The sequence below is a fragment of the Gobio gobio genome (genome assembly GCF_949357685.1).
Source record: "Gobio gobio genome assembly, chromosome: 8".
NCBI lineage: Eukaryota > Metazoa > Chordata > Actinopteri > Cypriniformes > Gobionidae > Gobio > Gobio gobio.
This window is the reverse complement of record NC_137114.1, coordinates 35706655-35734241: the sequence shown is the minus strand read 5'-3', so window position 1 is coordinate 35734241 and position 27587 is coordinate 35706655. Positions and strand designations below refer to the sequence as shown.

The 27587-nt window shown below is 37.7% G+C and overlaps 1 protein-coding gene across 3 annotated transcripts; it reads right to left on the bottom strand.

Moving 5' to 3' along the window:
• Nucleotides 1-589: 589 nt before the first annotated feature.
• rtn2a (reticulon 2a) lies at nt 590-23726 on the bottom strand. 3 transcript variants are annotated; one of them, XM_079823014.1, is made up of 10 exons: nt 23571-23726; nt 19940-19993; nt 17966-18475; nt 15682-15867; nt 9752-9959; nt 8079-8217; nt 6117-6186; nt 4242-4288; nt 1451-1509; nt 590-1260 (listed from the first exon to the last, which is right to left on the bottom strand). In XM_079823014.1, exons 1-10 carry the CDS (start codon nt 23599-23601, stop codon nt 1185-1187), a joined length of 1380 nt encoding a protein of 459 aa, XP_079679140.1. In that variant the 5' UTR covers nt 23602-23726; the 3' UTR covers nt 590-1184. The 3 variants fall into 3 exon arrangements, with proteins under 3 accessions (XP_079679140.1, XP_079679141.1, XP_079679142.1); XM_079823015.1 differs by having other exon boundaries at nt 17987-18475; nt 23571-23715; XM_079823016.1 differs by lacking the exons at nt 15682-15867; nt 17966-18475; nt 19940-19993; nt 23571-23726 and adding an exon at nt 12416-12534.
• Between the last annotated feature and the right edge of the window lie 3861 nt (nt 23727-27587).

Genomic DNA, 27587 nt, shown 5'->3' with positions numbered 1-27587 from the left:
GCAATGCATGTTACTACTAATAATACATTTGTATATATTTACGATTGGAAATTTACAAAATATCTTAATGGAGCATGATCTTATCCTAGTGATTTTTAGAATAAAAGATAATCAATCATTTTGACCTATACAATGTATTGTTGGCTATTACCGCAAATATACCCGTGCGACTTATGACTGGTTTTGTGGTCCAGGGTCTTAGGTGCTTTGAGACATAATGTCATTTAACTGGTGATGCTGTCAGAAAACTAGCGCATGCTATCTTTGGTCGCAAGACCGTGACAACGGCCATCTTTGAAGCTCTCACACTGTACGACGTATAGGACCACTTTAGGAGCCACGATCGGTCATCCTTCGTCTGGGACAGCCCAAAATGTGTACCAGGCATACCGCAGTCCTTTGTCTTGTGGTAACATTATATGGATTGTGTAGTCTTGCTCTTTGTGTTCATTAAATATTATTTAATTGTTCATTTTGCATCACGCATCATCTTTGGACCCTTAATACAGCAAACCCTGTGACAGTGGAAAGAGGGATGCTTTCATGTGGAATCAAACTTGCACTCAAATAACACCAAGGAAACAAAACATTGGAAAAGAAAATAACATTGTGGTTTTAATAGCTCTTAGGTACTTTAACAGGCTTAAGCTGCCCACACACGCACACACACACACACACAAACACACACACACACACACACACACACACACACAATGCGATTTTGAGACTGTCAGAAGTAAAAACCCCATCGGGAAACTGGTCCTGCTTTATGTTTCTGCCAGGCGAACTGCAGTCAATCTGGATTCAAAAAGCTCTGATTCTCATTTTCACTGCTGTTACTTCACTGAAGTCATCCATGTTTGTTCAGATAACTCTCCCGTTATTGTATGGGTGGCTCAAGTATCTTAGCGATATATCTTTCATTCATACACTCGCACTCGCACTCGCACTGAAATGTGGAAATGAAAACATGTCTTTAACTTCTTAAAATTCCTTTTGATTCGATTTTCATCCAAGATTGTTCTTTGCATGGTCCTCCCTCCTTAAACCGTATTGCCTCCCATTTAAGGCCCTGTGTCATTAGCCCCTCCCCCACTGCTGCAGAGGCGGGACTCTGAGCACAAACTGCTAATTAAGACATTTTTGAGTGACTGCGTGTAGTTCTTCCTCCTCTGTGAGATGTCTCAATAGGCTTTGGGTTTAGCTCCACCAGGAGTGGGATCCAGGGGTGGTCCGCCACCTTGGGTCAGGCGATGAAGGCTGTTCAACAGACAAAAATCCAGTTGAAGTAGGGTCTCATTTTTGCTCTATCATAGACTTAGAGAACCACTATTGTTTATCGGTTGATGGAAATCAGATCTAGCCAATAAATTACACAAATATCACATTGAAACACAGATATTAAAGGAAAATATAAATGACAGTTCACAGCAGATGGCGCTATACTCACAAGTCCTTTATGTTGTCAATACGGGCATGTACTTCTACAAAGCAGCTGTCCACTTTGTCCTGTAAAAGAAGTGAGTGACATGAGCTGCAATAGATGTGTTAACATAAGGGCTGTCTATCAATAATAAAAAAAAAACCATCAAATGAATTGCACTGCAAGTGGCTTCATATATCAATATTTGCTGAGAAATTCCATCAGGCCTGTTGCAATTATTGATTTAATAATTGTGGTTAATTGACTTAATTATAATTATATGCGGTAGCTGCAATAATTGTGGTTTAAATTTCAATCACATTTGCCAAATAATATATATATACAGTATATATTGACAGATACAGATACAAAATAATTAAATATGTCTGAAGGCGGGAGGGTGGGAGACCCACTAAAATCATTTTCAGATTCAGTTATAGAGGATCCAGATCTACTTCTGGTGCAAATAAATGCCTAATTAAAACCAAAATCCCTGATGTCACCACACATCATGATATTAACATCTGTGACTTTTGCACAAAATGTTTCTTATTATCCACCCTTTTCCTGAACACAGTGTTTCTAACAGTGATGCCAACTTAGCAATTTTGTTGCTAGATTTAGCATCTACCTTTTCAGACTACCCTGGCAATTTTTTTCTCTCCAAAAAGCACATAGCAACAAATTTAGTTACTTTTAAAATTGATTTGGCAACTTTTAGCAAGTTGCTGACTCAAATGCTAAAATTCACACATTTTCCCTCTAAATGACAAAAATGATTTTCTCTGTCGCACAATCACAACTCTGTCACATCGTATGTTCTATATACAACCCAAATCAGAAAAAGTTGGGACAGTATGGAAAACGCAAAAAAAAAAAGAAAAGAAGTGATTTCTAAATTTACTTTGACTTGTATTTCATTGCAGACAATATGAACACAAAATATTTCATGTTTTGTCTGGTCAACTTCATGTCATTTGTAAATATGCATCCTTTCGTGTCATTCAGACCTGCAACACATTTCAAAAAAAGTTGGGACAGTAAAGCATTTACCACTTTGTAATGTTACCATTCCTTCTCACAACACTTAAAATGTTTAGGGACTGAAGACAAGTGATTAAGTGTTTCAGGTGTAATTTTGTCCCATTCTTCCTGCAAACAAGTCTTAAGGTGGGCAACAGTACGGGGTCTTCGTTGTCGCATTTTGCGCTTCAAAATGTGCCACACATTCTCTATTGGAGACAGGTCGGGACTGCAGGCAGGCCAGTCAAGTACCCGTACCCTCTTCCTCCGCAGCCAGGACTTTGTAATGTGTGCAGAATGTGGTTTTGCATTGTCTTGTTGAAATATGCATGGATGTCCCTGGAAAAGATGTCTTCTTGAAGGCAGCATATTATGCTCCAAAATCTCTATGTACTTTTCAGCATCAATGGTGCCTTCACAGAAGTGCAAGTTACCTTTGCCAAGGGCACTGACACAACCCCATACCATGACAGACCCTGGCTTTTGGACTTGTTGCTGGTAACAGTCTGGATGATCCTTTTCTTCTTTGGTCCGGAGCACACGGCGTCCATTCCTCCCAAAAAATACCTGAAATACTGATTCATCTGACCACAGTACACGTTTCCACTGTGTGATGGTCCATCCCAGATGCCTCCGAGCCCAGAGAAGTCGACGGCGCTTCTGGACACTGTTAACATAGGGCTTCCTTTTGGCACAGTACAGTTTTAACTGGCATTTGTGGATGTAACTACGTATTGTGGTACTTGACAAAGGTTTGCCAAAGTAGTCCTGAGCCCATGTGGTGATATCGCTTACAGATGAATGACGATTCTTGATGCAGTGCCGCCTGAGGGATCAGAGATCACGGTTGTTCAGCTTAGGCTTGCGCTCTTGTCCTTTACGCACTGAAATTCCTCCAGATTCCTTGAATCTTTTAATTATGTTATGCACTGTTGAATGTGAAATATCCAAATCTCCCATCTTTCTTTGAGGAACATTGTTTTTAAACATTTCAATAATTTTCTCACGTATTTGTTTGCAAACTGGCGATCCTCGGCCCATCTTTGCTCCTAAAGGATTAGACCTTTCTTGGATGCTGCTTTTGTACCAAATCATAATTACAATCACCTGTTGACATCACCTGTTTCAAATCACATCATTATTTAACCATTTTACCTCATTACTAGCCCTAAATTGCTCCTGTCCCAACTTTTTTTGAAATGTGTTGCAGGTCTGAATGACAGGAAAGGATGCATATTTACAAATGACATGAAGTTGACCAGACAAAACATGAAATATTTTGTGTTCATATTGTCTGCAATGAAATACAAGTCAAAGTAAATTTAGAAATCACTTCTTTTTTTTTTTAAATTTGCGTTTTCCATACTGTCCCAACTTTTTCTGATTTGGGGTTGTAGTATAAATGTGTGTAGTATGACTGTAATATGGACATACTATGTCTGCCATGTTGTCCTTGTCTTTGCTCAAAACACATATTTTGCAGGAATTTCTTCAGTTTATTGCTGTTGTTTTGAATTTTTGGTAATGTTCAAAAAGTTTCTGTTCAATTTATTCAGTCGCTCTTTTTTACCCTATTTTAACAATGGGCTCCTATGGAGACCGGAACAGGACACCATCCAAAACGAAAATAAAATCCATTATGGCGGCACTCATCGTTTGCTCAGGAAAAAGGTGGATATACAGTATAATATACAGGCTTTTTTGAATATGAAAATACTAGGACTAAAGTATACAGAGAAATACATGAATATGCATTAGATGCCACTGTCGTTGTAGCCCACAGAGATTGTGTTACCTGGTGCCTTGTGTAAAACAGAGGGACAGAGAAGACGGCAATCACACCTGGACACCACATGATGACAAGAGAACTAGTTAGAAACGCATTTAGGATTAACTTCTCATAAAGCACCACTAATACTGTATATGTTTAATGCCCGGTTCAGACTACACGATTTTAGGCAGATTTTGGCATGATCCATTTGATGTAGGGTGTCGTGGAGATTTGTAAACGACAATGGGTGTTGGGATGTAAGAATCAATCGTTTTATCCCAGTAGGAGCACCGAGGCTCTTCTGTGCACAGCTTTTAAACATGCCGAAACGAAAGAGAGATGATAGTATAGAGGGTATATGCATGTAGCATCACCATCGGCCGGAGTGACTGCGGTTATGCCCACTGATTGGCAAAAAGACTAAGAGGCAGCATTGGTTTACAACGTGAATGCCACGAAAAACCAGGCCCGGCACCAACGTGTTTTCGCTTCGGTGAGCAATGTAGCCAATCATAGACATGTTTGTTGATTTCATGAACGCAATGGCCAATCACAGGTGATGAAGTTAGAATCCACTCTCCGCTCGAGTTTTTGTCCAGTGCTGAATTCTGCACGTGCACAAATCCTCTCTAACAAAGTGTAGACATTATGTAAAAAAAAAGAGATTCATTGTGCAATCAGCTTCACTGATTAATAAAACAGAACTTTGTGAGATCGTGTTCATTGAATGAGTGACAGCTTTTAGAGACTATAAAGGGAGCACTCTTTGCGCACTGTCTAGGCGATATAAAAAACTATTAATAGGCAAGTTTTTCCATTCTTGACAAGCGGCCACATACACGCTTTAATACATAGGCCCATCCGCATATACATGCTGGATTCACTATCGAAATTGTGATGAGTGATAGTGATAAATATTTATGTATGTATTGAAATCAGGCTCATATAAATGTCAGAAAAACGTGATTCCTGGCTGCATGTCAATATCCATGGATCACTGGATATTTGGTAAGTTGTAAGGAACACTAAATCGAGTCCAACCTTTAGTTTAAACTGATAACCGTTAGTTTTACTCGCGTTTTTCCCCTATTAAATCCAATCATGCAGCAGCTCTTCTGCCACTCAGTCACAGCTGAAGGGGCATGTTCCGGTGGGAAAGTGACGTCAATGCATACCCTCTATTGGTGCAATGGTGGAAAGATTCAATGGCTGTACTCCTGCCTTTATGATGTTTCCTTGAGTAACTACCATGACAGAGTGAAAAAAAGACAGCGGAGGCGTTTTAGCAACCCGGTGAGTAGGCAACATACTGGCTAAATAAAAAAACAACAACTATATTTTACCTCAAGTTCTCTTTGGGGCTTTTCTGACGTCAAGACAGTATTAAATCAATATAAGCCAAGGTTAACGGTTGCTTCACGACCAATTTCAAAGTTTCATGCGACTGCCGCTAGAGGGTGAAATGCGACAATCATATGCAAATGTCGGATCTAGTGGAAAGGCGGTTTGACATGTTTTTTGTCTGCGACACGACAAGAATTTAGGAGGCAAAATTGCATAATCTGACACAGTGACTATCGTAACAGGCAAAAATATTGTGTAGTCTGAACCCGGCATAACTTTCAGGGTATTATATTACAAATTACTGGACCGGGGAGGATATACAGTGACCTCAGAACATATTTAGACAATTAAGTCAAACTAAGCAAAAACTGTATTGTGGTCTTCAAATTTTTGTGGAAAGTTCATAGTTTATGTTCATAGTTTATGTAATGAAATACAAAAGTGTTAAAATATGTTTGAGGCCACTGTATGTGTAAGTTACATAATAACTGCTGACTGCAAGTTACACAGCATAACTAAAAAATAGTTGTAAAGTTGTAAACATGGATATCATACCGATGATGAGCAAGGTAAGGCCATTGCAGAGGCTTCCCAGGAACGTGACCAGATACATCAGCAACAAGAACTGGGAATAACAACAAACATTTCATTAATCAATTCCTTAGAAAACAGAAAAATTTGATTCCACAAGCCACTTCAGCATTTTGTCAAAACACGACATCTACAGCATGATTGTTGTCTAACACTGCGCTTCTGGCCCGTAGAGAAAATGTTTCCTCTTATATCTCTCAGTCAGAAGTTTCTAGTCACCAAGTCTGAAACTGGAAACCGCACTAAGGACAAGAACCTCTTTTATCCTCTCGTCTCATACTACATAAGACCACATGTGTCCCATGTCACATTCCACACAGGTCATACTGTGACTCTGTGACACCCCGAAACTTGAGGACTGTTGAGAGTTTCAGCTGAAGACTCTGCAGTGCTAAGCTGAATTTATCAGTTTAGACGTGTCTAAAAGACAAAGTTAGATTACTTTTATAGGACTGGTCCTCCAATACATACTAAGTCATTACCGATTTATGTTTAAATTGTAATCAAAAATATAAAAATAACTTGAAAACCAAACTTATCAGGATTGTGTTCATAGTTAAAGTAGAAACACATTCACAAGATCAGAAATCTCTTTTATATCTCAGTATTTCTCAGAGACATCAGTTCAGTTAGGGCAACTCTCAAATAATTTACAAATATTTTGTATTGTGAAAAATTATATTTTATTTGATAAAAATTATAAAAGCATACAAAACAAAAATAGACAGGTGGAGCTAGGGAGGAGGAGGGTGAATGTTGTACTACCTGTGCTGCTGGACTGTAGTTGAAAATGACAGGGTGAGTTTAAAAAGTGAAAAGGTAAAGTGACCATGTGAAAGCCAAGTATGGTAACCCATACTCAGAATTTGTCCTCTGCATTTAACCCATCCAAGTTAGTGCACTTACATTAGGAGCAGTGAGTAGTGAACACACACCCGGATCAGTGGGGAACCATTTTGCTGAGGCACCCAGGGTGCGATCAGAGGTTAGGTGCACAAGGCACCTCAGTCATTTCCTGCCGGCATTGAGAATCAAACCCACAACCTTCAGGTTACCAGTCTGACTCTCTAACTATTAGGCCATGACTGCCCCTTAATCAGTGAAAAAACAGTGCTTTAATTCGATAGGACCCGCAAGAAGGGAAGATGGAAAATGAAGAATATTATTACGGATTCTGTAATTCTGTGCCATAATGTCTGGGATACACGCCATGTCAAGATATGCCTGAAAATACACCCTAAAACACTGTCAGAAGTATTTAATGTGGTAAGTCTTGAGTTTTATTTAGAGTGACAGCTGTTAAGTGCACAGCTGAGGGGCCTGAAATAATGAAAATAAATTTTTGTCCTCCGTAGAAGACCCTTTTTTAATGGCTACAGTTCTCATGAAAATGGATTTATGAATTTCATGAAAAGAGAAACAATTGTTATTTTGTAGTTATTATATAGTTAGCTTTTTTTCATGAACAAGCAAGAAAAAAAAGTGTTGGTTTCTTCCTGTTGGGGAGATACTACAGGTCAATAGTGTAAAAAAAAACATATTCCTATGAAATATGATACAATTAAACATTCCAAAGGTGTTTCTCACCCATTCTAATGTGTTTCTAATGGTTTTCTCAGGAGGATGAAGAAATATAAAATGAGAATTTAATAAATAGAAGCGGACAAGAGAAGAAGATATGAAAATAATCTCTTATGACAAGCACTACAGAGCACAAAACTAGAAATGTGAATGTTTACTAGCAATGTGAATCTTTCTGAAAGAGAGATGTTCTGTCACTGAGAGAGAGAGAGAAAAAATTAAAATACTAAGAGAGTGATAACTCTTTTCATGAATGTGGAATATCATCGTTGTATCACACAGATTCAAGATATGAGTGTTAAGACAAATACATTTTATACAAAACCATCAATTCCCAGGCTGTACCTTAAGTGAGTTGAACAGGTTGCCCACAAAGATGAGGTTCCTCAGTGAGTCCACGGCAGAGCAGGACAACACAATAGCCCTCTGCACATAGCTCTGAGCTTCTTCCCCACTTAAACTGATGTCCAAGTCTAGATATGACCTGAAGCACATCAATGCATACAGAGACACACACATTGAAAACACAGATATTAAATGTAATTATTTTTGGCATCAAGAAGATGCATTTATCTAAAGTAGAGCCCATAGTTTCTTCTTCAAAAGTTTCACAGTTGCTCACAGTTGTCCCTATGAAAATAAATGTTTCACACTCTCACTAGTTCATTAATTTAATTTGTCTTCTAATAATGTCCACATACATGCATCACAGAAGAATACTGTAATTTTTTTCTGAAACTCAAAATCTTGAAAAACTTCTGAAACGGAAATTTCCATCACATCTCATATCCTTTGTTTAATATAGTATTCTGTGGTGGAAATTATCTTTTATGCTTGTAACAAAATCTATTTTATCTTTTCTAAGGCTAATCTTGTGGCTAGCATTTTATATATCCTAAATATATACAATAGGGGTAAAATAATATTACAACTTGATCACAAGTGAAACAATCGAAAAAATAAAAAATATACAAAATTCCCAAGCTCTTCAATGACTTTTGATGAATTTCATTAGGGACAAAAATTTTGGTCAATGGAAAGATGCAACTGAGGGTCATTGGTTATGTGTGTAAAAATTTATATAAATCAAGTGAACACTGCAAGCAAAAGAAAATGTATCTTATTTGTATCAGTATTTTTTATTTTATTTTATCAGTAGGGAACAATCTTACATTTTCAACCCTGTTACCACAATTTTGTATCGTAGAAATATTTGCATTAAACTCTTTTCCTAATAAGCACAATGCAGTGTCATGATCTTTGAACACAAGGTTTGCAGTGTTGGGGAAAATTACTTTTAAAATGAACGCGTTACAATATTGCGTTACCCCCTAAAAAGTAACTAATTGCAATAAATTCTATAAAATGAAACATAAAGATAAAAAATGAAACACAAATGTGATGTTTATCCAAAGTTATTTCTGCTTAGAATTGCTGAATTGTATAATCGAATGTTATCAGCAAAGGAATTGGAAAGTGAAAATGAGATTAAATATATAAAGGATATATGTTTTTTTTTTTTTTTTTTTCAAATTATTGCAGGGTTGCACAATATTCTGAGTTAGCATTTCACTGTAATGAATAAATAAATGGGAAAACAAGTAACTATTATTTATTTAAAAAAGTACCTAAAATATTAGTTGCAAATTTAAAAGTAATCCAGTACTAGTTACTTAAAAAAAAGTAATCTGAATGTGTTACCCCCAACACTAAAGGCTTGTAATATCAAATTAAACTAGACTGTCAACCCTGTTACTTTTCTAAAGGCCATCATATTAAAGTATATTTTTAATATTGTAGATGGCACATCACATACAGACAATCATTGTCTGATATAATGTTTAAAATCATAAAGAAAATCACCTTGCCAAAATGAAAAGGGCACTTGTTGACCACCGCATAATACTATACTACAACCAAATGCTCTGTTCATACTGGTTGCAATGTCTACTTACACTAGAATCTAGAATCAAGTAATTAAAAAGTGAAGAAGACTGGAGAAGAGATCAGAGACTCACTGGAAGGGGTGTGCTCCATCTCCCAGCTGGAGCACATGCAGCAGTTTGTAGTAGATTCTGACTGAGATGGTGAAGCAGATGATGGCCAGGGAGAGAGTGGACACCACGGTGATGATGCTCAGCTGGAACAGAGACAGCAGCCCCACCACCAGCCCTGTGAACACCATCCCTGTCCGCTCCATATCTTTCCAGTAGATCAGATCCATTACTACATGGAGGTAGAGAAAAGTTTGGGGTTTAAAACTACAAGTCAAGACTACAAATGGTTTCCTAAAGACTGTGGTTGACAAACAAAAGCAGATTAAACTAGATTTGGGTGGGTGTAGGGTGATGTGTGTGGTTTCCAGGGTGTTGCTTTGTGGTTTCTTAAACATCATACGTCTCTATGACATTTTAGTCCTCCAGTGTTCTCAAAATGCTCCAATGTACTCCTCCAATGTCACTTATAATAGCATGCCTCTCCTCAACAAGCCACACGATTGAAAGTATCATTCACGAACTGTATCACAAACAGTGTGAAAGATGTCAAAATTTAATACTTAGGATTGGGGTTTTGTGAACACCTCTAATAAAATGGACGAGAAGCTTAATGTGATTTACCCAAGTAGGACATGTTTTTGGATCAACATCCTTGTTGACCTAAAACATTCAGATCAACCAATCACATTTTAAGATTAGGCTTAACGCGTAACATCCCTATTAACCTATCATTTAGGGCTAGGTTTGGGATAGGGTGTTGAGTGGAGGATAGAGACCAAAGGATGTTGTCCCAGAAGCATGTCTTAGTTTGGCAAATTATGTACTCGGCTCATAGGCCTACTGTCTCTTAATGTTTTATAAGTTATTATAAAAAAAATAAAGTAAATGGGATTTTTACTTCCTGAGCCCAATTGTTGCACTCGAGACAAATGGATGGAGACAAACCTTTGCGGAATAAAATCTTGAATCTTAAAGTATAAAGTTCTCAGAAAAAGAAAAGTATGAATAACTTAATAAATTAAGTTAGTAATAAAGGGACAGATATAAGGCAGGACATGAAGTGACATGGTATTGATGTAAGCAGCTTTTTATAGGCTAAATTCTTGCGTAATGATTTGCAAGATTAGATTAACTACAGTAGCTCCTCCCAAATCTTTGTTTAGAGCTCTATTTTTTAAACGAATACCGAAACGGAAGGTTACAAAGATGAACATCAATACAGTTATGCCTAGCACTCTAAGGATGCAATGTAGATACACGTGAATCAAAACATCTTAAGAAAAGATAGAAAAGTCAAGGCTAAATGAGTGGGTGGGTATAGGTTTAAGTTATTGATGACAGGGAGACAAACTGCAAGGAGTCTTTTGGGCTGACCTTGGCTATTTTTAGTCAGTGTAGGAAGGAAGAGAAACTAAGAATTTAAAGTGGTCTCTTAAAGCACCTGCTGACAGCACTCAACCTGTATCCCATTGCCAGTAGTCAGTAATCAGTAGTCTCAAAGGCTTTATAACGTTATAATATACTCTCCTAGAATCTCAGTAATGAGAACAGCTATACATTTTAATCGCAATCACTTCTCAGTGTTATAAAGTCAGTTTAATACACTGGGAAATGTCTTTGTACACTGTTGGGGACTCGTATTAAGCAAAACAATAGCTCACAAGGCTAATACGGTGGCTAATCCATTCAGAATTACCTCAGGGCTAATACCATTCATGTCTGTCGTTCAACTGAATGGTGGACCTAGCAGCAGGTGGATGTACTATTTATAACATCAACGTAATGTGTAAGAAGCCCCTAGCTTTAGACACAACTGTTTATTGTTATGCCAGGTGGCCTAACTGACTCATTTGACGTGGTTAGCTTTAGCTTGTCAGCTCAGGCAGTATATGGCTATCTGTAAACAAACACTTGAAGCTAATGACATTCTAAACTACTTTCTTAAAAGGAGCAAATTGTTCACTTTCAAACTGAATTAAATATATATTTTTCAAAATCTCAGTAATGTTAGCATGTTTATAAATCATTATCACTAAATCTCAATCCAGAAAAAGTGATCATTATCATCCTGAAGGGTTTTATTTTGTGGCTGACATTATCCCACTTATTACACAGCTACTTACCAAATAATAAATAAATAAATGTTTGTGAAATGTTGATTTTAGTTGAAGAAAGATACCACAGAGTGATACAAAATATATAAGAAAGTAGCAGTTATATAGGGAAAACAGTTGCTTTCGATGGCTTACAGTCATTGTAAAAAATATTTGACTAGGGAAAGCTGCAACTGGCAAGTATAAGGTTAGGTGTCACACCCACCTATCATATATTAATACTATCATGCCCATCAAATACATATTGTACATAAAACACATGTAATCTATGCATGAATTATGAAGTTACACTTCTGAATGAATCCAAAAGTAGTCAATTCTCATATACAAACACACAACTTCTAATATCATGAAATACCACACATATCTCTCAATTCATAATCAAAAACCATAAAAACAACACTATAAACTTGACTGAAATTAAGGATCAGGATTAAACGTCAAACTCTTTGCTGTGTGGTTCAGACAGGAATAAAAGTTCACCTAACTCACGTCTCACAGCTTAAATGATTCTCTATGCTGATAGTCATATTCTGAAAACACCAGTTGTGTGTATTTCCTGGTCCCTCACCTTTACTGGTCATTTTGGAGTCTTCATGGACCGATCCCTCTCTGGCCTGTGTCTATGTCCCTGTTCTTCTCTGAAAACCCCTCAAGCTGTTTTTGGCTGTGCCTGCACTGTCAGCAGTCCCCCTGGCCCAACGACCCAAAAATAAATCTGCAAAATTGTGCCCGCCCCATTAAAGAAGACAGAGGCAGTTAGACTTATATAGTGGGGAGGATACAAATCCACGCTCTCACAAATATATTGTACACACTGTACATTAACCTGAGATCAGTTTAGACAAATTAACGATGTACAGTAATACCACTGTAAATCTATAACAAGCACTCAATAAGTAACATTAGACTTTACGCATCAACCACTTTTATGAAAAAGATTCATTAATTCTTTGTTCTATCCTCATTTCCCTTCCCCCTTTCTACATTTTCATTTGGTTATTGGTTAAGCAACACCTATAACAGGAAGGATGCTTATCAGGAAGTTTTTCATGTTATGGATGGATTTATACCACAAGCCTTGAGTCTGTTTAAAGCGGAGAGAGCATTTTCTTGTGGTGCCCCCCTCAGCACTTGGTGCCTTACGCGCAGCGCGTGATGTGCGTGGTGGGAGCGGCGCCGCGCGGCTGTTGTCACCTCGCGTCGTCTGCGTCTGAACCAAAAAGCTGCGCTTGAACACACAGCACAGACTACAGCCGACTGAAAACTTGCATGTACGTTCTGCACCTGCGTGTAGGAATTAACTATATCTATATCAGCAGGTATCAATAATCTATATTCTATATTCAGAAGGAGAAACCGAAACAAGGATATACGGCATATACACAGATACGAAATGTAAACAAAGCAGCGCTTGCTTACCATTTTGAATATCAGTTATGTCGACAACTTTCTTAATTTTAAGTGGCTCATGTTGTTATGACAACATTTGCGTTTTGGAATGCTCGGGTAGGATAACAAGACATTAGTTCTGCCTTTGGCCAACGGCCGACCGTCGGCTTCGTGTGTGTCGGCCTTAAAAGGTACAGCTGATTGGTTCCTTCTGTATTAGCAGCCAATGAGCTCACGGTTCAACTTTCAAATACTTGGTCACCGTTTGCTGTAGCAGTTTGCAGCACACTTTCAGAAACCTCCACCTTCACCAGCTCCACCTGTATAGATCTGCCACGGGTAATCCATATATGCAATATTGTAGAGCAGCAGCAAGCAGCAGCGTAGCAGATCTATTCCGCCAAGACTAAACATATTAACATTGTCACATACATAGGCGGAGTTTCACTCCTCCCCCCCCCCCCTCCACGAAAAGAAGAAACTAAGAAATGGCCTTTAATTGTTAGCGTTCGTGTCTCCTGTTTCACGCGCCTCAATCCATGCAGAGCTTTTCAGAAAGTCAGCCGCGCACCATTAATCTAGTGGCTCGTATGAGATTAATGCAATGTTTCTGCTCAAAACTCACTCTATTGTGATTTTATGCAGGACGCATAAATGTATAATGAGACAGAACTGAAATTTCACAAACATGACCTGAGGCAACATGCAGCGTTTCGGTGCAGCGCCACCTACTGGTCCGGAGATACGAAAAATGGCTATTTTTGCTTATAACTTCTGAACCCTTAGTCCAAAAATCATAATATGGTAAAAAAAAACTATTTTACCATATCGGCCATTTTGGCTGTCGGCCATTTTGAATTATGTGTTCAAATGCTGTATTTTATGAAAACATGAACGGATTGTTATGAAACTCGGTATGGGTCATCAGCACGATGCCCTGAAGGAGCCTGAGAAGTTTCAACTTTTTTTGTCTCCTGAATCCTTGCCGAGTCCAACGATACCAGACTTACCAGGTTTCGGCGTATGGTTTGTGCAGCATTGTAATTTAGCGCTTATAAAATGTTAGCTGATATCTTTGAAACCGCTAGTCCGATCGAGACGAAACCAGTGTCAGAAGTTCGGAAACATAGGTCGATAGCTAACTGTTAATCCCAAATGTCAAAATATTGATAGTAAGGGGGAGTAAAATCCAATCAAAGTCAGGTGTCAGTCATTTTTTACGTGTTTTTTCATATAAATGTCTATAACTCCAAAACGAAATGAGATATTTTCACCAAAATTGACACACACATGTATGGGCTCACTCTAGGCTCACTCCGAAGACACATAAAAAAATGGTAGGATTGTGCCTCTTGGTGGCGCTATAATAGAACAAAACATTAAATTCCCATAGACTGCAATGCATTTTTCAGCCTTTTTGCCTAAAATCATCTTAAAATGTGTTTAGTTGCTCATTGTTGCAGTTGATCTGACACTCCCAGCCATTTTGGCATGTCTTGTCTTCTTATTAGCGCTTGGCCCCGGTATTGCTGCTTGCAGCTATATTAATATTTGGTTTAATATACTGTATCCTGAATATAAGTGTTGTTGTGTCGTTGCAGCTTGTGTTTACCTTTAAACAAGTTAAAAAAGTTTGCCAATGCAGAAACACTAAAATACTTGGTAAGTGTATGATGATATTTTTTTTTACCTTAGTTATTTTATTTCCTTTTTTCAGTTTTTTTAAAAAAAGGGGATTTTTTTTTTGTTGCAGTGTACATGTATGAGGTTAATTTGAGATTCATTGTTTTGATACATATATTTATTGTGCAGATAATATGTTTTTAATGTGCATCTACTCTTCTTCTACAGTCCTGCTATGCAGCTCAGCTCTGCTTATACATGATATGCATGTGAAAATAAAAATCTGTTGTTCTGCATGATGACAATTTCTGTACTGGTAACATGAATACTGTCTGTAATGTCTGTTTTGGACACAAATGGCTCCTTAAAGTCAATATACTTTGTTACGCAACAGCACATGAGAATCCATTTTGCCACCACCCTTCTAACCACCATGTGGGAAGCACATGCCAACCATAATGGTTCTGAGCCGTATAGTGCATACAGACAGCATGACTCTGCTTTTTCTGCTCTGTGTGGAATAATGAAGACGGACTGGCCAGGAATCCACTCCATAGTATCAGCCCATTATGGTAGCAGCCCCTGGAGTGTGTTACCATGGAGATGGAAACTGTAATCTCCAATAAAACGCAAGCATTTGTATTCACATGAGGGAAGCCTGTGCTTCTTGTGAACAAGAGAAACCATATCTCTAGGTTTTACGTATTGACATATTGACTAACGAAGTGCTGTCAGAAAACTACCAGGCTCTAAAGAATATGACAATTAAAGCAGTCTTGGAGAACAGATAATTGATTATAGAGATGGGAAGTGATTTCTAACCTGCTATCTGGATGCGAATTGTTGGCCCCTCCGATAAATTGAGAGTAGAGCACCACTGCTTACAGATCTGTTCTTCCTGAGTGTTATGTCCAATGGCAGGAGGTGTTGTATGTGATGGGTCCACCATCTGCAGGGTGGCTGTGGTTTCCGTGGCAACCAAAGGGTCTGACCCATGAAGCTGTGGTACTGCCGAAATAATCCGCAATTAACCATGAGATTATATGGATGACACACTGGTTCATTGCAAAAGGTCAATAAAAGTATATATATAAAATGTTATAATTTTATATATATATATATATATATATATATATATATATATATATATATATACACACTGTATCTATACACTGTATTTTTACATTTATTTTTTATTATTTAACATAATCTAAATGTATTTTTTAACAAATGTAATAAATTAACAGTGGTATAAGCAATATATATATATATATATACACACACCTAAAGGATTATTAGGAACACCTGTTCAATTTCTCATTAATGCAATTATCTAATCAATTGCTTCAATGCATTTAGGTGTGTGGTCCTGGTCAAGACAATCTCCTGAACTCCAAACTGAATGTCAGAATGGGAAAGAAAGGTGATTTAAGCAATTTTGAGCGTGGCATGGTTGTTGGTGCTAGACGTGCCGGTCTGAGTATTTCACAATCTGCTCAGTTACTGGGATTTTCACGCACAACCATTTCTAGGGTTTACAAAGAATGGTGTGAAAAGGGAAAACATCCAGTATGCGGCAGTCCTGTGGGCGAAAATGCCTTGTTGATGCTAGAGGTCAGAGGAGAATGGGCCGACTGATTCAAGCTGATAGAAGAGCAACTTTGACTGAAATAACCACTTGTTACAACCGAGGTATGCAGCAAAGCATTTGTGAAGCCACAACACGCACAACCTTGAGGCGGATGGGCTACAACAGCAGAAGACCCCACCGGGTATCACTCATCTCCACTACAAATAGGAAAAAGAGGCTACAATTTGCACGAGCTCACCAAATTTGGACAGTTGAAGACTGGAAAAATGTTGCCTGGTCTGATGAGTCTCGATTTATGTTGAGACATTCAGATGGTAGAGTCAGAATTTGGCGTAAACAGAATGAGAACATTGTTACCACTGTGCAGGCTGCTGGTGGCGGTGTAATGGTGTGGGGGATGTTTTCTTGGCACACTTTAGGCCCCTTAGTGCCAATTGGGCATCGTTTAAATGCCACGGCCTACCTGAGCATTGTTTCTGACCATGTCCATCCCTTTATGACCACCATGTACCCATCCTCTGATGGCTACTTCCAGCAGGATAATGCACCATGTCACAAAGCTTGAATCATTTCAAATTGGTTTCTTGAACATGACAATGAGTTCACTGTACTAAAATGGCCCCCACAGTCACCAGATCTCAACCCAATAGAGCATCTTTGGGATGTGGTGGAACGGGAGCTTCGTGCCCTGGATGTGCATCCCACAAATCTCCATCAACTGCAAGATGCTATCCTATCAATATGGGCCGCATTTCTAAAGAATGCTTTCAGCACCTTGTTGAATCAATGCCACGTAGAATTAAGGCAGTTCTGAAGGCGAAAGGGGGTCAAACACAGTATTAGTATGGTGTTCCTAATAATCCTTTAGGTGAGTGTATATATATATATATATATATATATATATATATATATATATATATATATATATATATATATATATATATATATATATATATATATATATATATATATATATATATATATATATATATATATATATATATATATATATATATATATATGAAATACATTACATTTATTTATGTCATTTACATTTTTATTTAAATATTTGTATTACTTATATTTATACTGGCTAGTTTATTTCATATGTATAATCTGGCATTATTAATATTTCAATAATAATAATAATAATAAAAAAACGACACACGTCTCATCTGACAGACAGAAAATCTACTTTATGTAAAAAAATGTGTTTGTTTTTGGGATGTTTGACCATGCAGAACTCACCACCATGATTCTAGGGTGTTCTTAGTTGTTTCTAGGGCATAAGTATTTTGAGGGGGCTTTAGTGCATGGCTATATAATTCCTAGGGTTTTCTGGTGTTTTCATACTGGCCAAAGACAAAAGGGCCCACCTCCTAGTCTCTATGATATTCTGGCCAATATGGATCAGGTCCCTTTAAGGCTCCTTCAGTGTTTACTTTGAAAATTGTGTCCATCTGTTGTCTAATGCATTGTGTGCATGCAAAAACACATTTATTTTAATTTGCTTACAATCGTAATTTTTATGAGCACCTGTTATTTGCTCATTTTGAGGACTGCATGTTTCGATGTGTGTTTGGATGCCTGAGATCTCCTCCGTTGTTTCCCATGTCCCTCTGTTTTTATCCTGAAACTCCTCCACCCTGTGACTCTGTGGCTCTAACGCCCACCTCAGGCTCTTCTCCTCCACGTCTCCCTCCCCTTCCACAGTCAAGAAGGCATGAGGGTCCCACTCCGCAGCAGGGGAGTCTGGAGGTACCTGGGTCTCCAGAGTATCCGTGCGGTGCAGTGAACCACGGCTGCCCCTCCCCCCAGTCCTGCGGCGCCCTGAGTCTCTCCGTGATGAGCCATCGCTCTCGGAGAAGGCAATGTAGGAGAAGGTGAGCTCAAAGGAGTTCTGACGCGGCGTGCCCCATACGGATGAGCTGCTGAGACATGCGTCATCATCCTCAAGGCCTTCCTCATCGTCGGACCATTCCCTGGCTGTCTGCAGTTCGGGGAAGTCAGACTCCTCATTTCCACCTGAGCAAAAATGGCGTATGTTTATGACTGCGTATACAATAGCCGCAAAGGTTATCAGGGGCTATAACAGATGTGGATATCAGGAAAACATGCAAAGTTAACTGAAGCACTCATATATTTAGCCTACAGTGCCCTCCACTATTATTGGCACCCTTGGCAAAGAAGACTGTGATAATAAATCTGCATTGTTTAACCTTTCAATGAAGTAAAACAACTGAAGGTGAGGGGAAACTTACATAATGAAATAAATGTTTTTTCTTCTTCTCAAATGCATGTTGGCAACAATTTTTGGCACCCCTTGAAAATCTTGTGAGTAAAATATCTCTGAAGTATATTCTTATTCATAATTTTTTTTTTTTTTTTTTTTTTTTTTAGCACATCAGAGTGACTAGGAGCATGAAATTGTCCAGCCATGACTTCCTGTTCTACATGAGTATATACTCTCCAAGGATCACAGCTGGAGAATTGCAGAGATTAGTTTTGGAGTTTTAGTCTTGGGGTCAGAAAGCCTAAACAATTTAGCAAACAGCACCTACATGACCATATGCTGTTTGGTAGGGTTTCAAGAAAAATCCTCCTTGCTCATCCCAAAATAAACTCCTACATATTCAGTTGTCAGACACGACTGTATCTTCAAAAGGGACCTGGTTCTATGGTCATATAGAAAAAAAAAAGCTTTTTGACAGCAAACCCACCAGATGGGTTTGGTCCAAACAGGGATAAAAAGTACCCCATGCCCATGGTTAAATATACTGCTGGATTTAATGTTGTGGGCCTATTTTTTTGCTGGAGGTCCAGGACATCTTGTTCAGATATATGGTATCGTGGATTCTAGCAAATACCAACAGTTGAAAAATCAAAACCTGACGGCCTCTGCTCGAAATCGTGGGCTGTGGTTGGATCTCTTTCATCAGGACAATGATCCAAAACAAACATAAAGATCAAAAGAAAAATGTGTCACTGAGAACAAAATGAAGCTTCTGCCATGGTCGTCCCAGTCCCCTGACCTGAACCCTATAGAAAATATGTGGGCTGAACTGAAGAGAAGAATCACCAACATGGAGCTGGGAATCTGAAGGATCTGGAGAGATTCTGTATGAAGGAATGGTCTCTGACCTCTTGTCAGGTGTTCTCCAAACTCATCAGGCATTATAGAACAAGACTTATATATAAAGAGCTGTTATCTTGGGAAAAGGACCTGGAAATAATTGGGAACCTATAATTGTGGCCAATGTGAACATGAGTTTTCCCCCCATTTCAATTGTTTTACTTCAATGAAAGGGTAGAATTTGGTGATTTTTTTAAATTAAAGATAAAAAGGATAAACAATGCAGATTTATTTTAACAGCCGCCTTTGCTCATATTTACTAAGGGAGCCAATATAAGTGGAGGACACTGTATATGTATATATGTATATATATATATATATATATACACACTGTATATTGTATATGAAAATACTACCATCTGAGCAAGAAGGAGTGGAGTCAGGTGTTGAGTTCACTGTTCCAAAATCCTCTGAAATGAGAGAGAAATTGATGCTCAATTTACAGGGGCTTTATGTAAGAATTTCCATGTATCAATCCTTTTATTGCCAATGTATGAACAGCTTGTAATGAAACTTAAAATCCGAGACCTAGGTTATGTGAAAGCCTAAAGATTGATTTTTATGTGCAGGACTCTGGAAAATCAAAAGGATGTATTGTCTACACGCGCTCCCGAGAGCCTCTCTTCACTTGACACATGAAACGAATGCTTACAATGTCAAGGATAATGCCAAACAAGCTCTTCTATACAGTAATTTCAATGTGTCATACAAAGAAAAGATTCAAACTAGTCTCACATAGCCAGATCTCAAATAAAGGCCTACTACTTTATAATCAAACTATCATAACAGGGTCATTTTAGTTACCTCCTCAGTCGACATGATGCCGGTGAATTTCAGAGCAAGTGCAAACATATCCACATCACTATGATCAATTGCTTTCTTAACTGCTATTTTCTCACTGCTGTCATTTTTGTTGTGTTTATTTTGTTACTGACAGGAAAGCGTGCAGCACATATTTACATATTCATCTAAAACGTTGCTCTTAGCAGTGTGGATTGTGTCTAGATATCGATGCAAGGTATTTCCAACGTCTTTTTACTTCATGAGTATATTGGGACCTTGAATCACGTTCAGCCTCTTGTACGTTATGTGCACATGCACGAGCAATAAGTTGCTAGCTGCAGTTCACATAACGGCCACCGGTGTCGCTATAACAAGGGTTTCTGTATTCTACATAAAGGCAATCGTCACTTGTCATTTTTTGTCCTATTTAAAAAGATTATATATATATATATATATATATATATATATATATATATATATATATATATATATATATATATATATATATATATATATATATGGCTCTGTGGAATACTTGATTGTGATTGGTCAATTACGCCATCCAGCGTTATGTTATGTAAGGGATAATGTACATCTAGTCGGTTATTATCACAGAATAAACCCAGATCAAGACTAGTCTTGCATAACTCTGAAAGGGTTTATTCTGTGTTAACAATGTGCATTATCCCACTTATTACACGATTTCTAGCCACATAAGTAAAAATTTGACAAAATATTGACTTGAGTTTAAATATTATGTTAGGACTTTAAACGTAAAGCTTCCGCAAAGAAAGCAGTTGCTAGGAAGCGGCAAGTTCAGACTAGATGGGCATTTAAGGGAAACTGTACATACCACTTATTAAACTGTTTCACCACATACATAATTACGAGGATAAGAGATATTGATTTGATATGAACTGTTTTAAAATCTTACCTGTTTGTTATCCTGTTTGCTATCCATTACAGTGTACAAAACAATCTACGTTTGTATGAAACAAGAGAGCGAGATACTCGGATGACATAATTAAATAATTGTACACAAAATATTGATTTGAGTTTTAATATTTTATTAAATTTCCATGAAGAAAAAACTTTCCTAGCAAACGTAAAGTGCAGACTTCATTGACAGTTCCCCAAATGAGTCTGTGTTGTCAGGTTTTACAGGTTGTTATCGGGGAACAATGCTGCCTTCACGTGCTATCGGAATTATCGTAATTACAAACGTTTCCTAGGTAAAAATTGCACATGAACGCCCTCTGATGTCGTGTTTACCACTGGGAAGTTCGGAAATAAATTTGATACCCAAATTCCCGAGATGGGCGTGTCATAAACTTTAAACATGGTGGCGGGGAGTACTATTGCTGTGGCAGGTGTGGTTTTATTAGTTTTTTCCCCAAAATCGTCTTGTCTTGACATTAATGTAGTGCATTTTTACATGAACGAGTAATCATTTGAAGCTTATTATATGTTTGATGAAGCGGACTATCTGGAATGTTTATATGGTTGTCAGTGGATGGACATGATGTTGGTTTTAATCAAATTTTCCCAATAAATAGGCAAGAATAAACCTCATTCATTCCAACAACAAAGCACTTGAACACAACAAGCTCGTAATCACGACTTCTAAAGTGGGAATTAGGACATTTCCGATAGCACATGAAGGCAGCATAACATACCACTGATGGCGCGATTGACCGATCAGAATCAAGTATTCCACAGAGCCATGATAATCCCTGAAAACTTTATGTTTTTTTGTTTTTTTTTACAGTCTATGGTAAAAAACCATTCAGAAGTCAGCGCTATGCGCTTGCTAGGAACGTTTTTCTTTGTCAAAGTTTTGCGTTTGGTGAGTTAGGCCTAATTTATGTGGAACTACTTCAATAGCATAAAATAATTAAAGCTTACTTGTTTAAGTTGAATTGTTGTTATATTGAAGTATTGTTGTAAACGATTATACTCAGCTTATACCTTGCCATATCCCACTGTGTGATATGCTACTTTCTGATATCTGAAACTTTAAAAATATATTTTAATTAAATTACAGATTGCAACAGTTTTTACCTTGTGCAAGGCTTCCGGTGTCAGTCGCTTCAATTTATTTAAAAAACCGAACGGTTTGTAATCTTTCTTTACCGTGCTCAACATAGATAGCACAAGCAAAGATGCGTAGGGCCTATTCTGCTTAGTATTTGGAGTTATGACAACAGACACAATTTTTGATTACAAAGTCCACACCGACTAGGCCTATTTCAGATAAGCCAAAACACAGTAGCATTATGTGTGGCTGCTATTCATGTTGGTCAGATAGACCTTTCCTTTAAGTGGGCAGCTTTTGCAGAGAATATACTGCAAAGTGAACAAGGCTTAGCCAGCTCATTTATATTTGAATATTATGGACAGCCATAAAAGAGACCTGTGATAAAAGCCTCTGAGCTTCCATTTCATATTGGGATGAGTGAAACAAACCAAGCAACAGAGCTTTGTTCAGATCTTGAATTGAGAGGTTTCCTTTGTTTTGTCAGCTCCCTTGCTAACATATTATAGCAAAATAAGTGTTGCATTTTATGCCTGGTCTGCTTAGTGCCATATTAATATATTTCCCTATGTTGTTATGATGCTTGCAGAGCCATTAAAATAATCATTATTGAGTACGGTAGTATATTTTTTAATTTTCAATTTGTGTTTAGTTTACCTTGATCTTCTTAGCTTTGGTTATAGTTTACCATATTGTATTTTTGTTGCTCAAAAATGACTTTAAATGATAAAGAACATATAACCAATTTTAGAACATTAACCAATCCCCTTCAAATATCCCCATCAAAAGGAATAGATATGACAATAATCACCAGTAATCACCAGTATTCATTGTTTACACACACATACTGTAAGACAAATTAGACAAAAACAACCCAATTGTAACAATTGTTACACCAAATCGTGCCAGATTATTGCCCCCACCCCCACCATTGTTCATCCCTCAAAAGCATTTGTAAACAGCTCAAGTCTCATGCAGATGCTGCGTACACATGTAAGAGCTAGTGCACACTGCAACATCAGCAGAATCCTGCAAAACAGCCGGGAGAATGAGTGCTGAAGCCGACACACAACCAAGATGATGCATCAGACACAAAGCAAGAGAATATGAACAGCTACATACTGTACAGAGAGAAATACAGAGACGTGGGGAATAAAGGAAGGACTTACTGCAGTGGGAGAACCCTAAAACCTGACCCATGCTCCATCAAGGCACCGCTGGGCCCATCCAGTCTGGAGTCCCCTCTCTCCTCTGATGAATCGCTCCCTCTCTTTTCAGCTCCCTCACGCTCTGTGTTCCTCATGCACCCCTCCCTCCTTTAGTGCACTGCTGTTTCTCTTTCTCTCACCCTCCCTTCTCTTCATCAGACGGCCCCTCCCAGGTTCACTCGCTCTCTCATTCTCTGCTGCAGCCAATAGAAGGTAGATGAGGAGACATGAGTCAGAATGCCACTATGAGTGTTGTGTGTGTGTGTGTGTGTGTGTGTGTTATGAGTCAGTATGAGTGCATCCATGTGTGTAGCTCATCTCTGCTATCTCAGATCAACATCCTCTTTATGTCAATCTGCTTGAATTTAACTAGGATGAACATGTTGCACCCTTAAAAATGACCTATGATTTATTGTTATTTTTATTTCAATTAGCACATTTTAAGATGAATTACTTAAGATTTAACAATAAATAATATTAATGCATTTTAAATAAATGATATTTAAATCAATTAAGGCAGGTTTTTAAATAAATAATACATTTAAGTAATTTAATTATAAATATTTCAAAAAAATAAGGAAATAAAAAAATAAATATATATATATATATATATATATATATATATATATATATATATATATATATATATATATATATATATATATATAGTAAAAATATCCATAGACAGCAATTCAAGATTCAAGATCAAGATTCAAGATTCAAGATTCAAGATTCAAGATTCAAGATTCAAGATTCAAGATTCAAGAGTTTTATTTGTCACATACACAGTTATATACACAATATACAACTGGCAGTGAAATGTAAACAGGTCCGCTCCATGGACAGTGCAAATAACAGTTACAAGAACACAAGGGGAAATTAAAATAGAAATAGAATAAAATTAGAATAAAAAGTATTAACATAAGTAGAGTTATAAATAAATCAAGTAAGATAAAAATAGGAAATAAGATAAAAATAAAAAAATAAAATAAAAATATAAAATATAAAATAAGTGGATATGATAAGTGAGAGACTGTAGACTTAAAAATAAGTGGTTAACATAAAATATATATATATATTTATATATAGAGAAGTATGATGTGCATGCAATAGGTATAATTGCAAATGGAGTATAATGTGCAAACAGGAGTATGATGTGCAAACAGGTTATTACAGGTTGTTACACAGTAACAATAGGAACGTAAAGTGCAGTGCAATGGCAGTATGTGGATGTTAATGTTTAAACTGGATGTTTATGCGTGTGCGGGGTGAAGTGAAGTCACGTGACTGAGTTCAGGAGTCTGATGGCCTGGGGGAAGAAACTCCTCCTGAGTCTTTCAGTCTTTGCCATCAGGCTACGGAAGCGCTTACCAGATGGCAGCAGGGTGAAGTGAGAGTTTGCAGGGTGATTAATGTCTCTGATGATTTTAGTAGCTCTACCTCTGCAGCGTTTGGTGTAGATGTCCTGCAGAGACGGGAGAGTTAGACAATTTAATTACCACTTTTAAGGCCCAGAAAGGTAGTAAAGGCCGTGAAATGCAGCGCTTCCAGAACGCTGGCTTTACGTGAGCATCACGACACATGCGCACGAGTCGTTTTGAACTAGGAAGCGCTGCACTGTTTACACTACGTCAACAGTCTGACACAGGCTTGAAGAAATAGTTGAATAAAGTCGTTATTTTGTTGTTTTTTTGTGCACAAAAAGTATTCTCATGGCTTCATAACATTAAAGGAACATGCCGACTTTTTGGGACTTTAGCTTATTCACCGTATCCCCCAGAGTTAGATAAAGTCCATACATTCTCATCTCCGTGCGTGCAATAACTCTGTCTGACAGACCCACCGCTAGCCTAGCTTAGCACAAAGACTGGAGGTAAACGGCTCCAGCTAGCCTACTGCTCAATAAGTGACAAAATAAAGCCAACATTTTCCTATTTACATGTTGTGATGTGTATAGTTACATTGTGTAATACTGCGTAATATTCAAGGAACTTTGCTTCCGTACCATGGGTGCAGCGCCGCAATGATATTACGCAGTGCCTGAAAATAGGCTAACTTCCGTCAACATCAACAACGTGACAACCTACTTGCACAGAGAGCATGTTGGGGCCTATTTTCAGGCGCTGTGTAATTGCGCGGCTGCACCCATGAAACGGCAGCAAAGTTCCTTGATTATTACGCAGGAATGAGAGAATAGTTCTTAGCCATATAGTTCTAGAAAATTGCAACTTTTCATTTTCCGTCTGTCTTAGTACACGATAGTACTATACACATCACAACATGGTCACGAGGTCATTAAATTGATGTCTATGGAGGGGTCAGAGAGCTCTTGGATTTCATAAAACATATCTCAATTTGTGTTTCGAAGGTTAAAAAAAGGTCTTATGGGTTTTGAACGACATGATGGTGAGTAATTAATGACAATTTTCATTTTTGGGTGAACTCTCCCTTTAATGGTTGCAAGCCTCATGGGTTGCGGGGAACTCTAGCAAATGAGAAATGTGGCCTATATCTGCTACTGAACAGAAACTGTACAGCAGCCCACACTGGTTCAGACAAATCAATACTAATCAAACTAAAATGAAAGGCTTTTTATGATCTACTGTATTTTTTAAGTATTTATTTTATATGATTTAAACGTTATTTAATATAATTGTATTTTAAAACAAAATGTTCATATACATTATATTCTTTTAATATTTGGTATGTTAAAATTAAAAACAGCAATAGTTTTTAGTTTAACTGTGGAGATAAGGGCTAGTTGTCACATGGGAAATCCAATTAAACAAATGTGTGTTTTCTTTATCAGTGGCTTTGTATGTTTGTTTCAAACAACAAAGCTTAAAATTTGAATATTTTTTGTTAATTTTAGGTTTTAAGGTGTCAAAAACAAGAGTTGTCAAGGAAGTGACAAAAGAACACTAGTGATGAATGGGGTATGAATGGGGAACGGGCATGTTTAACACTCTGGAGTCTGAGCTCTTTTGGGGCCCTTTAGAAGTTTTGACATGCTCTTACATTTGTGTTTTTTTCAGTTGCTTATAAACACATTAATGGCAAAAGTGTAATTACACTGTATTTAGCACAAACTGGGCTATCATAATTTGTGAGCAACATGTATGTACATGCTTGTATTTTTGAGTGAAAAATGTTTATGCATGGTTTTTGAAAAAACAAAAAACTTCAAAACACACAATAGATATGTGTTCACAAGACTTGAGACAGAGTTATTTGAGTCTCTTTGGCACTGATAAGAAAAAAAGCGAGCCGATCGCGCCGGCGCGACCGCCAACTCGAGAGGGTTAAGGATGTGTTCCCACTTGTAGTTTGGCTCTCCTGGTTATTTTGGTCCAGAATAAAAAAAGAAAACAATACATTTAGTCCTGTTTTGCTTAGTGTTCACACTGTCATTTTTAACACCGAACCTAAAGATACAAAAAACAGCTTTCCTGACATGTATTTTGCGACTGAACTTGAACATCCAAAACAATGATATGTGCATACATATGACGGTAAACGATGGAGGTGACAACTTCTGAAAACACCAGAATTTGTTTTAATTGAAACAAACCTACCAAGTGTGAACACACCCTAAATGTCCGGCTTCTGGGTAATGTAGTGTAAGGATGGACTGAGCGTGACAGAAGTGGAAAACCTAATATTGGTCGAAAACATACACTTACACACAAACTGACCACCAACCACAACATTCTGATGCCATCTTTATTTTAAAGGTCAACTGTCTTTAGCTCAACTGTCAAAGACTGAGCTCTTCCCTGCCAATCCGACTCTTCAACAAGATTTCACCATTCAGCAAGGTTCATCCTTGATTACCCCTTCAAGATCGGTCAGAAATCTTGGAGTAATCTTTGATGACCAGCTGTCCTAAAAAAGACCACATTTCTAAGACAGCTCGGTCATGCAGGTTTGCGCTGCACAACATCAGGAAGATTAGACATTCCTAACAGAGCATGCAAC